The following is a 15,340-nucleotide window of genomic DNA, read 5'->3' as shown; positions in this document are numbered from 1 at the left end:
TCCCATCCATTTATAATGGACAACAAATAAACCATTTAGTGCAAGCAGTTTGATTAACTCTCTAAGGAATAAATAAATACCATTAGTGGATTTACAGATGGTATTAGCCAGCAAGAACAAGGCTTTGAACAATGTCCTATGCACATCATAGCCGGTTTTATTTTAAACTTGATGGGGAAAATTCAATGCTTAATTACATGGATCACCATCTCTAGATATTATAGATGTGAGCGTTAAATTTGAAGTATGTATTGACACTATTACTTGTACTAAGCAGAGCTGAAAGAGTGACTCAGGACCCTACCCTCCTCCATCATGGTGCTCTGATGCGTAGTGGTCCATCTCCGTGCCTGGAAGAGGGTGGACAGGAGGGGGAGGCAGTGGAACGTTAGCCCAGTTGGAGCCATTCATCTTGGTGGGCTTGGCGTTTGCTTTGGTCTTCTTCTTCTTTCCACCTTTCCCACCTACAAGAGCAAAAGTTGGGGGTATTAGTTAGAGCTTGAATACAGAATGGAGTCACGTGATTTCCAATTTCCATGTTTTCACACTGATTTATTCCCCAAACATTACATGTGCTTGAAATTCTCTACACTAAGTGAAGGCTCTTCCAATGCCACTGTCAAATGCAATTGCTTGTATTTTAGCATATACAACTCCTCTGCACACGACTGCTTTCAAAATGTTCTGAGCCAACACAGCCATAAAAGCAATCTCAAGGCTGCGTGGTGAAAGAAACCGTTTACGGCATGTCAATGTCTGAAAAGATGAAGACTCAAAAAAAGACATTTCTGTAAAAAACTTTGACCTTTTTACCACGATTGCCATTCATGCAACTTGCTGGAGTGTCTTTGTTTGCAACTCTAGTTCCATTCAATGAGTATATGCACTTCATTTTATTTATCCTAACAACAACAAAAAACTACTGAGAAAGAAACAGAAATGTGTGAAAGATGGGAAGAAAAAAAGGCTGTTAAACTTGAATATGACACTCCCACAATCTCCCAGGACAAACGATTTGGCAAATCACAAACTTGCCCAAGAACCAGTACGTAGGATAGTAATTAATCACCCTTCTGTCACAATCTAATTAACAAAACCATCTAAATGTAACGGCCATCAATGCCAGATGAAGACATTTGGGACGAGGAAGTGATGTATATGCGTGTCCTCCGCAGAGTACATGCAGAGGCGGCAGGATTCATTACTGTAAATTATTAATGCTGCCGTTGGCAAACTCGACGTGACCAGTGCTTTGGTGCATGTTGCCAGATCCTCCCGTGTTTCAAGCCAGGCATAAAATAGCTGAGGCTGATGGAGTCAGACACACGGCCAAATGCAAACAGGGGGGAAAACCTTCACTGGCAGCACTTGTATTGTATGGGATCCTATCTGTCATCATCTGCCTCTGTCTGCCAATGGCCTCTAATCGTCCCTGCCGCCTCGAAATGTTCCGATTCAGGCAACCCTGTGGCTACAAACATCATGTTATTTAATATGATGCCAGGACTTTGACAGGGCTATACATTAAGTCTAAAAAATTCTTTATAAAAGCCATGTTGAATCACATTCAAGGGCTATGAATAGACTATCTTTCCAGGATCCTAAAGGAATATTCCACCCAAAAAATGAAAATGATCATGTTGTTCAAAAACCCAATGACTTTCCTTCTTCTGTGGAACATAAAGAAATTGTGCTGATCAATGAGTTGAATTAAAGACTGAGGCTGTCAGATGCAAAAGCAACATAAAATTGGTCCCTATGACTAGTACTTTATGATTTTATAGTACTTTAGGATTAGTTTGTCCCAAATTGAAGTCATTTATGGACATTAAATAACTAGTTCTCGGTGCAATAAGAATCATTCTTTTAAATCTTTTCAAACAGTTGGTCTATTCAATTCACAAAACCCAGTTCAGACCGGATTTTGTGAACTGGCTGTGAACTAGAAAATGGCTAAACCATTTGATTATTAGTTGATCTAGTTCACAAAACTGTGTCTAAAAGATTCGGGTGAATGAAATGAAAAACTGTATTTTTAGCCCTATCTTAAGCTTGAAAGCTTAGGTTCACATTTATTAAGCAGTCCTTACATAGTAAAGATGAACATGTATAGCTCTAAAAAATTGTGTTTGTGTTAAACTGAAGAAAGTCATACAGGTTTGAAATGACACAAGAGTGTGTTTTCAAAATGTTCATTTCAGGGTGCACTGTTCCTTTAAGAAAGTGTGAAGAAACGAGAAAGCAATAGGATGAGTACTGTAGCTATGCACAGTTTAAGGCAGATTTGTCATACGGAGGCTGACGTTTATGATACTCTCGGCAGTCGGCCTATTAGAGAGCGTTCCCATCGCCGGAACTTCTCGCTGACGGTGCGCTATTGTTCCGACGGGTGAGCGAGAGCGGGAGGCATTAGGAGACTTGCGAAAGGATGGAAGTGTCAAACGAAGATGAATAAAGCATGCTAGTAATAAAAAAATAACAACAGGCTAGAGGCAGAAGAGGCAGAAGTGGCTGGAGTGGGGGGAAGTAATTGGGTTTCCTAATCGTTCCTCTGGGTGACGCGTGGCGTCGGACAATAAATGGAGAGATGGCATGATTACTCAATCACTCCCTCACTTCCTCACTCTCTCTCCTCCTTTCTTTCTCCCTCTGTTTGTTGAGTAGAGGGCATCAATAATGTAAACGAGTCTCTGCTGAGGAGTCGGGGCAGCTCCTGAAATTACCAACGTAAGAAATGTGAGGAAAACAGACAGGAGGGGTGCTATGGGACGGCAGTGACTCAACTGACAAACATGAGGTTGCTTTCTGAACTAGGCCAGATCAGAGGTGAAGAAACTTGGCTGTATTTCATAACTTAAAGTTCCATACTTTTAACACATCAGTGAGAGCTTGCTCAACTCAGATCTGTTCTATCTTGTACAATGAATTATGACCTAATTGTACACTATGGTGGGAAAAAGGAGTAATAACAGTATTTGAAAATAATTTGTATTTAATGGGGCAGTACAAAGACTTTATGGCTTTCTGTTACAGGGAAATGCATGTGTTTTTGATTATGACAAGAACGTTTTTCACTAAGGAAGGCTGTGAATTTTGGCTTTCAAAACAGCAAATATACCCTTTGAATGGGTGAAACATGTTTCACTGTTTTTGCTTTCCTTAAACACCTTTAAATTAATTAAAAACCTGCCTTGACATCTATAATAGAAGGTCAGATTCTAAAAGTGACGTGATTCCTGATATAGAATTAAACTCAAGCACTGAAATGATTCACATGTTCTGTGTGGACATCATGCCAATACACTGGGATCAATATTAAAAGTCCAAATATTTCACAATTATTTGGGATAGTAAGCCAAAATGACCTGCTGCAAACAAATGAAGTACATGTGTTTGCTTGGAAACAATCAAGCGTAGTCTTTGGAAATGCAAATGTGACCCTTGCTTATTCACTCAGCTTTTTTCTCCTTCAGTCATGCATACTTCGAATTTGTTCTCTCTGCCATTTGCTCAAAGCATTTTTTGAATAAACCATCTTGACATAATCAATTATTTCAGTAAAAAATGATAAAATATATAACCTTCAAAAGTTTAGGGTCAATTTTAACACTTTTATTAATACTTATTTAATACTTTTAATACTTGTATTACTTGATACATTTATTATTTTTGTTACTAGCATTTAATTGATCAAAAATGACAGTAGGTCCTTAATATTGTTACAAAAAAAAAAAAAAAAAAAAAAATCTACTTCAAACAAATGCTGTTCTTTTCATCACAGAATCTTGAAAAAATCACTTTTTTTAAAATATGAAGCAGCACAACTGTTTTCAACATTTATAATAATAAGAAATGTTTCTTGAGCAGCCAATCAGCATATTAGATTGATTTCTGAAGGATCATGTGACACTGTTATGGCTTCTGAAAATTCTAAATAAATTATTTCACATTATTACTGTTTTTACTAACTTTTGAACGATAATGTATATTTCCAAAAGCATGATCTCTATAAATTTTCTGAATGATGAGTATGGAAATGCGAAAACAGTTTTTTTCCATGTTAATCAGGTTGTTAGATACAGTGCCACTTGAAAGTTTGTGAACCCCTTGCAGAATCTGTGAAAATGTGAAAAATTTTAACAAAATAAAAGAGATAATACAAAATGCATGTTATTTTTAATTTAGTACTGTCCTGATTAAGATATTTTACATAAAAGATGTTTACATATAATTCACAAGACAAAAAAATAGCTGAATTTATTAAAATGACCCCATTCAAAAATTTGTGAACCATTGATTTCTAATACTGTGTGTGGTTACCTGGATGATCCACGACTGTTTTTTGTTTTGTGACGGTTGTTCATAAGTCCCTTGTTTGTTCTGAGCAGTTGAATTGCCCAGCGTTCTTCAGAAAAATCCTCCTGGTCCTGCAGATTCTTCAGATTTCAAGCATTTTTTGCATATTCAAACCCTTTCCAGCAGTGACTGAATGATTTTGAGATCCGTCTTTTCACACTGAGGACAACTGAGGGACTCAAACACAACTATTAAAAAAGGTTCAAACATTCACTGATGCTCCAGAAGGAAACACGATGCATTAAGAGCCGGGGGGTGAAAACTTTTTGAATTTGAAGATCAAGGTAAATTGTACTTAATTTGTCTCCGGGAAACATGTAGGTATCTTCTGTTGCTTCCAAAGGGCAGTACTAAATGAAGAAAATTTATATTTAAACAAATTAAGAAAAATTTGGACATCTTCAACCTGTTCAAAAGTTTTCACCCCCCGACTCTCAATGCATCGTGTTTCCTTCTGGAGCATCAGTGAATGTCTGAACCTTTTTTAATAGTTGTGTTTGAGTCCCTCAATTGTCCTCAAGTGTGAAAAAAATAGATCTCAAAATCATTCAGTCACTGCTGGAAAGGGTTCAAATATGCAAAAGATGCTGGAAATCTGAAGAATCTGCAGGTCCTGGAGGATTTTTCTGAAGAACAGAGCTCAGTTTAACTGTTCAGAACAAACAAGAGACTCATGAACAACCATCAAAAACAAAAACAAAAAAAAAAACAGTCGTGGATCATCCAGGTAACCACACACAGTATTAAGAATCAATGGTTCACAAACTTTTGAATGGGGTCATTTTAATAAATTCAGCTATTTTTTGTCTTGTGAATTATATGTAAACATCTTTTATGTAAAATATCTTAATCAGGACAGTACTAAATAAAAAATAACATGCATTTTGTATTATCTCTTTTAATTTGTTAAAATTTTTCACATTTTCACAGATTCTGCAAGGGGTTCACAAACTTTCAAGTGGCACTGTATGCTGCATGTAGTATCACAGTATATCATTACAGCCTTAAAATGCTACGCAAAGGTTAAACAAGATCAGATTGATTTGATTTGGTCATGATCTCTATCTTCCAAACAATCCTTGCCTGAAGAGCTTGAGATGTTTGACCTAAATCTACCCTTGGAGTCCTAATTGTGGTCTCTGAAACACTTGAGCCAGATGCTTGGAGAGCTTCCCATCTAATGTCTGAGGCTGTGTAGGGTTACTGCACAGTTAAAGCACTGGCATGAAACTTGATTAGAGAGGAGAAAGAGAGCCACATGGACAATGAGACGAGAGGATGGGGGCCGTCTCTGTGTCCTATAAATGACATTGTAATTTTCAGTACATGAATTTTATTGTAGCTTGTAACCATTAACGGGAGGAATTCGCTCAAATCAACCCTCTCAAGAGTGTGTGTGCATTTCTGAGTGGTTTCTTTTACATTGCAACAATTGCCAATGGCAAAACAAACCTGTGCTTAAATCATAAACAAATTGACATTGTTAACACAAGGTCAATGACAATGTCAAAAGATGCTTTGCTGGAATTACAGCATGTGCAACATGTCAAATGGAGGCAGAAGATAAAGATTGAGTGGACCATGTCATGCACCATTTCCCATTCACATGAGGAACCAAAATGTGAAAGGAGAAGACCAGAAAATCTATGCTAAATTCTTCAAACTTTAAGGCAGTGTGTCCACCAAAACATTTTTTTTTGTTTTTTGGTAAGGTCAGCATATTTTTTCAATTGTTTCCAGTGGGAACACTGTGTATTTAAAAACAGCAGTATGAACAGGTTACTGAGCGTCTATTTCATGCGCGCTTGGTGTATTTTTCTGGTCGCCAAGAGTTGAAAAATGTTCAACTAGCAGAATGTGACGGTTGGTCGGTGTGGTATTTGTCCTGCCCCTCCTCCACTGTGATTGGACGGCTGGGTAAAAAGTGACAGTGATTAGCGCTACGTTTTATCCATAGTTGAACATTTTTCAACTCTTGGCGACCAGAAAAATATGCCAAGCGCGCATGAAATAGGCGCTCAGTAACCTGTTCATGCGCGCCTGGCGCTGAGAGTTGAAAAATGTTCAACTTTGGGTAAAACGTAACGCTAATCGCTGTCACTTTTTACCCAGCCGTCCAATCACAGTGGAGGAGGGGCGGGACAAATACCACACGACCAACCGTCACATTCTGCTTGTACAACGACAAGAGAGGACAACAACAAACACAAAAACGGAACAAAATCATTTAAAACAAGGGCCAAAGCAAGTGCTTTACATTCTGTCTACATTTTTTCTATTAAAAAACAAATTATCTGTGAAATCAGATTCTAGTAACCAGTGTTGGGGGTAACGCATTACAAGTAACTCGAGTTACGTAATCAGATTACTTTTTTCAAATAACTAGTAAAGTAATGCATTACTTTTAAATTCACAAAAATATCTGAGTTACTTTTCAAATAAGTAATGCAAGTGTATTGATGTATTGACCCCATGTATTGACTGACAGCTCTCCTGTCTCCATGTTGAGAGAAATCATGAATAAGTGCAGAGGCGTTGTGTGTGAACATGATGGTTATTGTAGTTCTACACTAAATGTGAGCATGCATTTACTTATTTCACAAAAAAAATAAATAAATAAATAAACAGATTCAGTATTCCTCAAAATTAATAAAGCCAGTGAAATGCAAACAGAATATTTAGAAAAAGTAGCGCAAAAGTAACGTAACTCATTACTTTTCATAACAAGTAACTAAGTAACGCAATTAGTTAACGCAATATTGTAACGCATTACTTTTAAAAGTAACTTTCCCCAACACTACTAGTAACACAGGAATTTGTCGTGTCGCGCCGCATCCAGTGTAGACAGCATCACTGATTATAATAGGTTCCATCTGCTTTTGTTGCTTCATGTCGCGCCGCTTGCATCTGGTGTAGACATAGTGTAGACGTTCTTGATTTTAAACAGACTTTTTAAGAATGAATTTATGGACAAACTTATTACAGAAAGGTTTGTGAAGCACCTAATATCACAGCAGAATCCATCATATTTTACCACTTTGAACCTGCTGGTTTATATAAACCTTTTCTTTTTTAGATAAACAGGACTTTTACATTCACACAGTGGATGTAGATCTAGTAGAGATGACAGCTACAAGGAACACAATTATTATATAAACCACACAATTCACAGTATACAGCAGGAGTCATGGCGTGTGCACCACGGTTAGTGGAGGTGAAAGGGGAGAGGAGCAGACTGAAGGAAAGATGCGGGTGGGTTGCTGACCCTGGACCGGTGAAATACCAACCTGACAGACTGTTGCTTCGATCTGAGCTGTTGTGGGAGCTGGTGGTGCTGAAATCCTGCGATTGGTTGTGTGGCATTCTATTAGACAATCCGTCAGCCAATCGGTAGTCAGGAATGAAAAGGAGTGCTAGTGGGAGGCGAAGGGCAAAAAAGTGGCATCAGGTGGAGGGCAAGATGGCACAAGCGCATGCAAGGGCGTGCAGTTAGAGCAACAAGCAAAGCACTGAATTCACACACAACTCCTATTTAAAATGCCTATTATTTCTAATTTAACAATGCTTAGACTTGTTACTTAATTTGAACACTTTTCAATCTGTTCCCAAACGGAGTGAGTTGCCGATAATATAATATAATATATAATATAATAATATTTAAATATACAATTGAGGCATCTTTAGCATCAGTTAAGATGCTGCCTTAATAGGTAGCAGGCAGCATGGCAGCTCACTAGGTTTTGGAACAGAGCCTAATTGTTTTAAAATCTCTCAATTTGTCTAGTTTCTTGGGAAAGTGTCTCATTCAGATGTTAACAACATACATTAGTGCTAATTTTTCCTGGAATTAATTCTATTTGTTGGCAAGTTAACCAGTCCATGGAAACATTTATACGTGTGATTTACAGTAATTTTATAGTTGGAGGTTTATTCAAGTCCAAATGAAAGCGCAAATGGTTTTTAATTGCGTTAAGGAACAGCTACAATTTATCATTCTGTTCAACTGAGGAGAATAAGTTCATTAATATGGATAGTAGTACTTTTTCGATTAAAAAAGCAGTGTGCATTTGTTTAAAAGCTTTTCAAAATAGAATAAATCTTGGATAATGATGTTACATTCTTTTAGCCCAAAGACAATTTAAATAATAAATGCAGTCCGTTTGGTCGGAAACACATTCAAGGGTCACGGATTTTGTTATGGGCCAATGATACGCATTCATATTATTTCTGGATGTCAAAAAAATGCAACATTAATACAATGTTGGTCAAATTAACACTGATACAAACCTCAGGCAATATCCAGAAATAGAGCAATTGGCTTTGTTTCAAAAGATTTTGGACATAAAAACTGCACAAAAACAAGCTCACATGAAGTAACACACACACACACACACACACACACACACACACACACACACACACACACACACACACACACACACACACACAGAGACCCCTGGCCCTTCAGCAAGACTCACTGTTGTTGCAGGAGTTCTTGTCTGGCAGTGAGTAGCCCAGGCTGGCCATTTCCTGCTTGGCCTGTAGGGAGGTCTTCCATTGGGCTTCGGGCAGATCGACGGCCAGCTCATGAATGCTGTTGGAATGGAGGATCTGGGTTGTGGCGTAGGGCGTAGCCTGGGAGGCGGGGCTTGGACTGCCAAATCCACCTTTGGTGGTGAAGTCAATGCTGCTGTAAATGGCTCCGTCTGAAAGCATGGTGCCTGTTTTATCAGCCTGGGCACTGGGCATCACGTCTGAGAGGCACGGAAAGATGGAAGGAAGGAGAGATGAACAAGATTGTGAGGCTAATATCTTAGAGACATTTGAGTAGAAGTGCAGAAGTGATGTCTCTTTTGAAATAAATCAAAACAAAATATTTCAATGTATTTCTACAAACTGCCATTAAAATATTATGTTTATTTAATTTTAATATTATATTATTTCTTTCAGAAAACCAGGTTGATTTTGTAGGTAAATTTTTACATTTTAAATACCCCAAAAAGTGTCACACACATTCACACATATACATAATGCTTAAATAATTATGGAATGTGAGTCAGTGTAAATAATAATAATAATAATAATAATAATAATAATAATACAGTAATACACCATGCAATTAATAATAATAACAATACAATTATATGCGTACAATAAATGTATGATATGAAGAAGAATCGTTGTAAATTATTAATATTCTCAAATATTATTATTTTTATACCTAATATTCAGATAATTATGGAATTATGAAATTTTGTTATCTGAGTAAGTGTAAAATTATTATTAGTAGTATTATTTATATTATTTAATGTAATTTATATGATAATATTTAAAAATGATGTTGTCAAATGTGATTTTATATATTACTAGTAATTAATTTTTAAATGTCATATCATATATTATATAAATTAAATAAATTAAAATATATATGTAAGAATACTACTAATAATACTAATAATTTTACACCGACTCAGATAACAAAATTTCAGATAACAAAATATAACAAATATATACGAAAGATAACAAAATATATACAGTTCTATTAAAAATAAACATCACACATAGTTTGTGAATATGTGCGATTGGATTGGACTGGACTAGACTAGACTAGACTAGACTAAACTAGACTAGACTGTACACTAAACTAGACTATAGACTAACCTAGACTAGACTGTAGACTAAACTAGACGACTGTAGACTAAACTAGACTAGACTAGACTATAGACTAGACTAGACTAAACTAGACTGTAGACTAGACTAGACTGTAGACTAAACTAGACTAGACTGTAGACTAGACTATAGACTAGACTATAGACTAAATTAGACTAGACTGTAGACTAAACTAGACTAGACTGTAGACTAAATTAGACTAGACTGTAGACTAAACTAGACTAGACTGTAGACTAAATTAGACTATAGACTAACCTAGACTAGACTGTAGACTAAACTAGACGACTGTAGACTAAACTAGACTAGACTAGACTATAGACTAGACTAGACTAAACTAGACTGTAGACTAGACTAGACTGTAGACTAAACTAGACTAGACTGTAGACTAGACTATAGACTAGACTATAGACTAAATTAGACTAGACTGTAGACTAAACTAGACTAGACTGTAGACTAAATTAGACTAGACTGTAGACTAAACTAGACTAGACTGTAGACTAAATTAGACTAGACTGTAGACTAAACTAGACTAGACTGTAGACTAGACCAGACTGTAGACTAAACTAGACTAGACTGTAGACTAAATTAGACTGTAGACTAGACTAAATTAGACTGTAGACTAAACTAGACTGTAGACTAAACTAGACTAGACTGTAGACTAGACTAAACTAGACTAGACTGTAGACTAGACTGAAGACTAAACTAGACTAGACTAGATTAGACTAGTCTATAGACTAGACAAGACTAGACTAGAGTAGACTGTAGACTAGACTAGACTACACACCACACCACACCACACCACACTATACAATACAATACAATACAATACAATACTATACTATTTGGTGTGAACAGGTCTTTAATTTATTTTCAGTATTTCCCTTTAGCTCACTGCTACTACTATGCTCTTTTTGCATTTTTTCTTCACACTTCTGGGTGAAATAATGCTGTAACTCCACATTTGTGTGTATGTGTGTGTACTGAAGGGAAAATGATATACAGCAGCTGCATCTGCACCACTCAAGCTGTGGCTGTCCTTCACGACTCGCTGCCCGACCACCATCTTTTCCTCACACCCCCCACCTCTCTCCTCTGCTATCGGCCCTTCCTCTGTCTGACAGTGGGTCAGAACGACAGCCATTAGTTTCAGCATGACAGCAGGATGCGGGTGGCGATATAGGTCTGTCTCCAGCGCACGATGAATAAATGCGTGTGTCCAAACACACCCGATGCAATATGCATACAGGTGTACATCATTGTCCAGAAATGTCAAAAGGGAAGGGGACATTTTCTTTCAGATGATGGAGAGAGCTTGCTTTTAACACTTTAAACTCTTGACTACAACCACATTTTTGATCATTTTAACATGTCCAAAATTTCTAGCCAATGCAGCAATGGGTCTAACAGTAGATTTACCTCCCCGGCCGAAGTTGTTGAGGTCATTGGGTCCTCCAGAACCGCTGTTAACAGGGAGACTGGTGGTCGGCCAGGAGTCGGCAAGCCACGGGTACCCCGAATCACTGGCATTCAGCAGACCAGGACGACTGCGGGAAGAGAAACCATGCATGTGAGACTTGATTCTCCATATTGAGTTTCCACACTATTTGTGCAATGAATTTCCATAACTTTGCAACTCATTTGTGATTATTGGATATGGATTTTTAAATACTGATTCAGATTGACTGAGACAGAATAATTTAATAATAGTGAACTGGTTTGACTGAAAAGAAGAATTTCACTCATGGGTGTATGAAAGTTTTATTCATAAGCTCCACAACAGCACATGGAATATGTATTTTCATTACAGACAGTGTTGGGGGTAATGCATTACAAGTAACGCAAATTATGTAATCAGATTACTTTTTCAAGTTACTAGTGAAGTAACACGTGTTTGCCATTCTCATGGCATCTCTTTTCAATAGAAAATGCTAATTTTTCTAGGGATTTTAGTGAGGATTACCACATTTTTCCAATTTATTCTTATTTGAAACACTAGTATTATAGTGGGGTCAACTCAATATTTTGTTTTTCATTGAAACCTGGAAATAAACAGAAAGCTTTAGAAGGCATCTTTCATTGTATATGCATAAGAAACACACAAACCGAACACACAAGCCGACAGACACACACCCTCATTTAACAGATCACCCCTCACTATAATACAGCATCTTTAGCTCACCAAACTCCTGTGTTTTACAACACACTCCTCCACATCTGACAATCGGCTCACATTGGAGGTTTCATTTAACAGGTGTTGTGAGTCTTCCCAAGGGTGTGTGTGGTGTAAAGGCATCATTAAGACTTTAAGCTGTCATGGGTGAGTGCTGTGGGCCATTACGACCACTTTACTGTGCAATCACCTCTCGGATGCTTGTTGCCATGGGCAACAGATGCTGAGGAGAGCTTGTGTTCCAACCTCTCTGTGGTGTTTTTACCCCCATTCCTTCGTTTTTGTGCTGCTAAAGCACCATTCCCACTATAAAAAATGGCTGTTTTTTTTCTCTTCAGAATGAGTGTAGATGGAAATAAAGAGCCATTGGTTGTGCCAAGGCTGGGAATGTAACAATAGAGGAATGGAGAATGAGTGGAGAGGTGGATGAATGAAATGCTCAAGGACTTCCTCATTTTTTCGGCCCACATCTATGTATTTCGCCTTTCATCACTGTTAGAGGAGCAATTTGTGGTCATGGTCACAGAGAGTCAGAGAAATGCTGGTGCGAATGAGAGATTTTAAAAGAACACAAGGAGCACAAACCAAAAGACATTTTTAAAAGCAAGTCAGTCCACTCGACGGCCATCAAACGCCCAACAGCTATTTTCAAGCCATGCAAGTACAGCTCCTATCTACTTGAAATCTACAAAACTGATATAAATAAATAAATAAATAAAAATTACTGTTTTTCCAAATTGCATTATTGTATTGTACAATTGTATTATTGTTCCAAAAATATAAAACTAAATAAATACAGTACATTTACCCACATGTTGTTCAAATTTTTACTACTATTATTATTATTGTTATTGTTGTTAAGCAAATAAAAACAAATAAATAAAATTGAAGCGTTTAAAAAAATTCTAAATTGAATTTTAATTATAATTCTGTCATGTGCACACCCAAAGGTATTTCTGTTCCAACAATCAATCAATCAATCAATCAATACTGTTGTTCCAAATTGCATTATTTCACTGGTTCCCAAACTGGGGTACGCGTACCCCTGGGGGTACGTGACGTGACAGAGGGGGTACGCGAACAAAATGCTGAGTTTTGTTGTTAATTTAATTCTTAAAATAACATTAAAACCGATCATGTATTTCATGACATAATGCCATAAATACATGAAATCCAATCAAAATACCACATCTTTTGCGGTCAAACTGCATATGGGTGACTATAGATTACGTCAGAGTCTGCTGCCTTAAGCAGATCGCGCTACATTACTGCCGTTCTCGATAATGTACTTGTAGATTTAGCACTTACTAACATGAAAAACAAATAGCCTGGCACAGAAGGCGCATATAAAGATCAATTTAAGATTTAAACTCTTGATACAAAACATACCTTTTGTGAGTTCTTGTTTTTAATTTTGATAATATTACATGAGCAAGAATGCAAATCCAAATATTCACACGTTTGCAAATGTGACATTGATTTTATAGAACAGTTCAAAAAACAAACAGGTAATATTAAGTGATGTTCTTCACAGTATTGTCAGTATTTGCAACGAAATAGTTCCAACGAAAGCCACAGCAGAACTACAACAGACAGCGGTGTTTCGTGAACGAATCTGTTGGGATGAATCGTTCGTGAAAGTCATTGATTCAATGATTCATAAATGACTCACGCATTAAGACTTACCACCACCTACTGGCGGTTTTAGTATGTAAAAGAATCACTTTTCACATTTTTATCATCATTGCATGTTTCTCTTTTGAACATTTTTTTATTTTTATTTAAAACATTATTAATTTTGTAAAGGTATTTATAAAGATAATAAATGCACTGGAAAGTCAATTTAGGGGGCAAATATTGTCCCTTAATGGAAAAGGTGCAGTCTAAGTGGAAGAGAGGGGGTACGCAGAAGGATAGTAATAGTAATAGTAATAGTTTGGGAACCACTGCAGCATTGTATTGTACAATTGTATTGCTGTTCCAAAACTAACTAACTAACTAACTAACTAAATTTTCTGTCATTTACCCACATGCATGTTGTTCCAAATAATAATAATAATAATTATTATACTGTTGTTCCAAATTACATTATTGTATTATATCATTAATAATTTATTAATTGTATAATAATAATAATAATAATAAATAATTAGCTTAATAATAAAGTATTATTAAGCAAATAAAAACAAAATAAATAAAAACTGAAGTGTTTAAAAACTTCTAAATTGAATTTTAATTATAATTCTGTCATTTACCACCCAAAGGTATTTTTGTTCAAACAAGCAAACAAACAAATAGTACTATTGTTCCAAATTGCATTATTGTATTGTACAATTGTATTATTGTTCCAAAAATAAGTAACTAAATAAATACAGTTTCTGTCATTTACCCACATGCATGTTGTTTCAATAATAATAATAATAATAATAATAATAATATATTGTTCCAAATTGCATTATTGTATTGTATAACTGTAATATTGTGCCAAAAAATAAAACAAATAAATACATATATAGATAAGTATTTATTATTACTATTAATATACAAATAAAGTCCATGACCCCTTCTCATGGCAACTAAAAACAAAAAACAACAAAAACAAACACTGGTCCAGCTTATATACTTCATATACACAAAATTTTCTTGATAGGTTTAACCGTAGTTGTCGAATAATCTTCCACTGTAAGTGCATTCATGTACGTATATATTTAATCCACAATATTCCTTTGCAACTTATAATTAACCCAAAACTGAGCTTCATTTGAGTTGAGGCTTCATTTCTGTCAGCTGCCATACTGAGCGTTGTGATATCTCCTATTTATTTGACCTCGTTTGACCTGTGTACAGTCTCCGGCGCAAACAAGCTCATCCAGTGACTCAGGCGTACTGTAGATGTGCATCAAGACACACCAGTCGTCTTTGTCTCTTTTCTTTCTCTATTTCACTGTGACTTTCTCTCTCGTCTCCTCCCACACCTGCTCTCTGTGGATGTACATTTGCCCTGAGGTGGCTTGTCTCCCCCAGGTCCGGGGAACAGTGTGTGGTTTTTGAAGCCGGGGGCAATATACCGGTAATGGCAGTGTAGCAGCCTGTCGCTCTCTAAGCCACAGGTTTTAATAAGAACCAGCGGAGCCCGAATGGAGG

At 36.5% G+C, this 15,340-nt stretch overlaps 1 protein-coding gene across 11 annotated transcripts in view; it reads right to left on the bottom strand.

Annotated features, from left to right (window-relative positions):
- robo2 (roundabout, axon guidance receptor, homolog 2 (Drosophila)) overlaps nucleotides 1-15,340 on the bottom strand; it is a 502,406-nt gene that overhangs the window by 13,540 nt on the left and 473,526 nt on the right. For 7 of the 11 annotated variants that reach the window (XM_051864113.1, XM_051864123.1, XM_051864116.1 and 4 more), the window contains 4 exons: nucleotides 11,443-11,570; nucleotides 8,835-9,110; nucleotides 7,644-7,769; nucleotides 305-464 (listed from right to left, as the gene is read on the bottom strand). In XM_051864113.1, coding sequence (XP_051720073.1) covers nucleotides 305-464; nucleotides 7,644-7,769; nucleotides 8,835-9,110; nucleotides 11,443-11,570 — 690 coding nt within the window. The remainder of the gene's footprint in view (nucleotides 1-304; nucleotides 465-7,643; nucleotides 7,770-8,834; nucleotides 9,111-11,442; nucleotides 11,571-15,340) is intronic. The other 4 variants (XM_051864120.1, XM_051864121.1, XM_051864124.1 and 1 more) reach the window with 1 other exon arrangement.

This window comes from Ctenopharyngodon idella, chromosome 15 (assembly GCF_019924925.1).
Source record: "Ctenopharyngodon idella isolate HZGC_01 chromosome 15, HZGC01, whole genome shotgun sequence".
In the NCBI taxonomy this organism is placed as follows: Eukaryota; Metazoa; Chordata; class Actinopteri; order Cypriniformes; family Xenocyprididae; genus Ctenopharyngodon; species Ctenopharyngodon idella.
The sequence above is the reverse complement of the archived record's forward strand: the minus strand, read 5'-3'. Positions and strand labels throughout refer to the sequence as shown.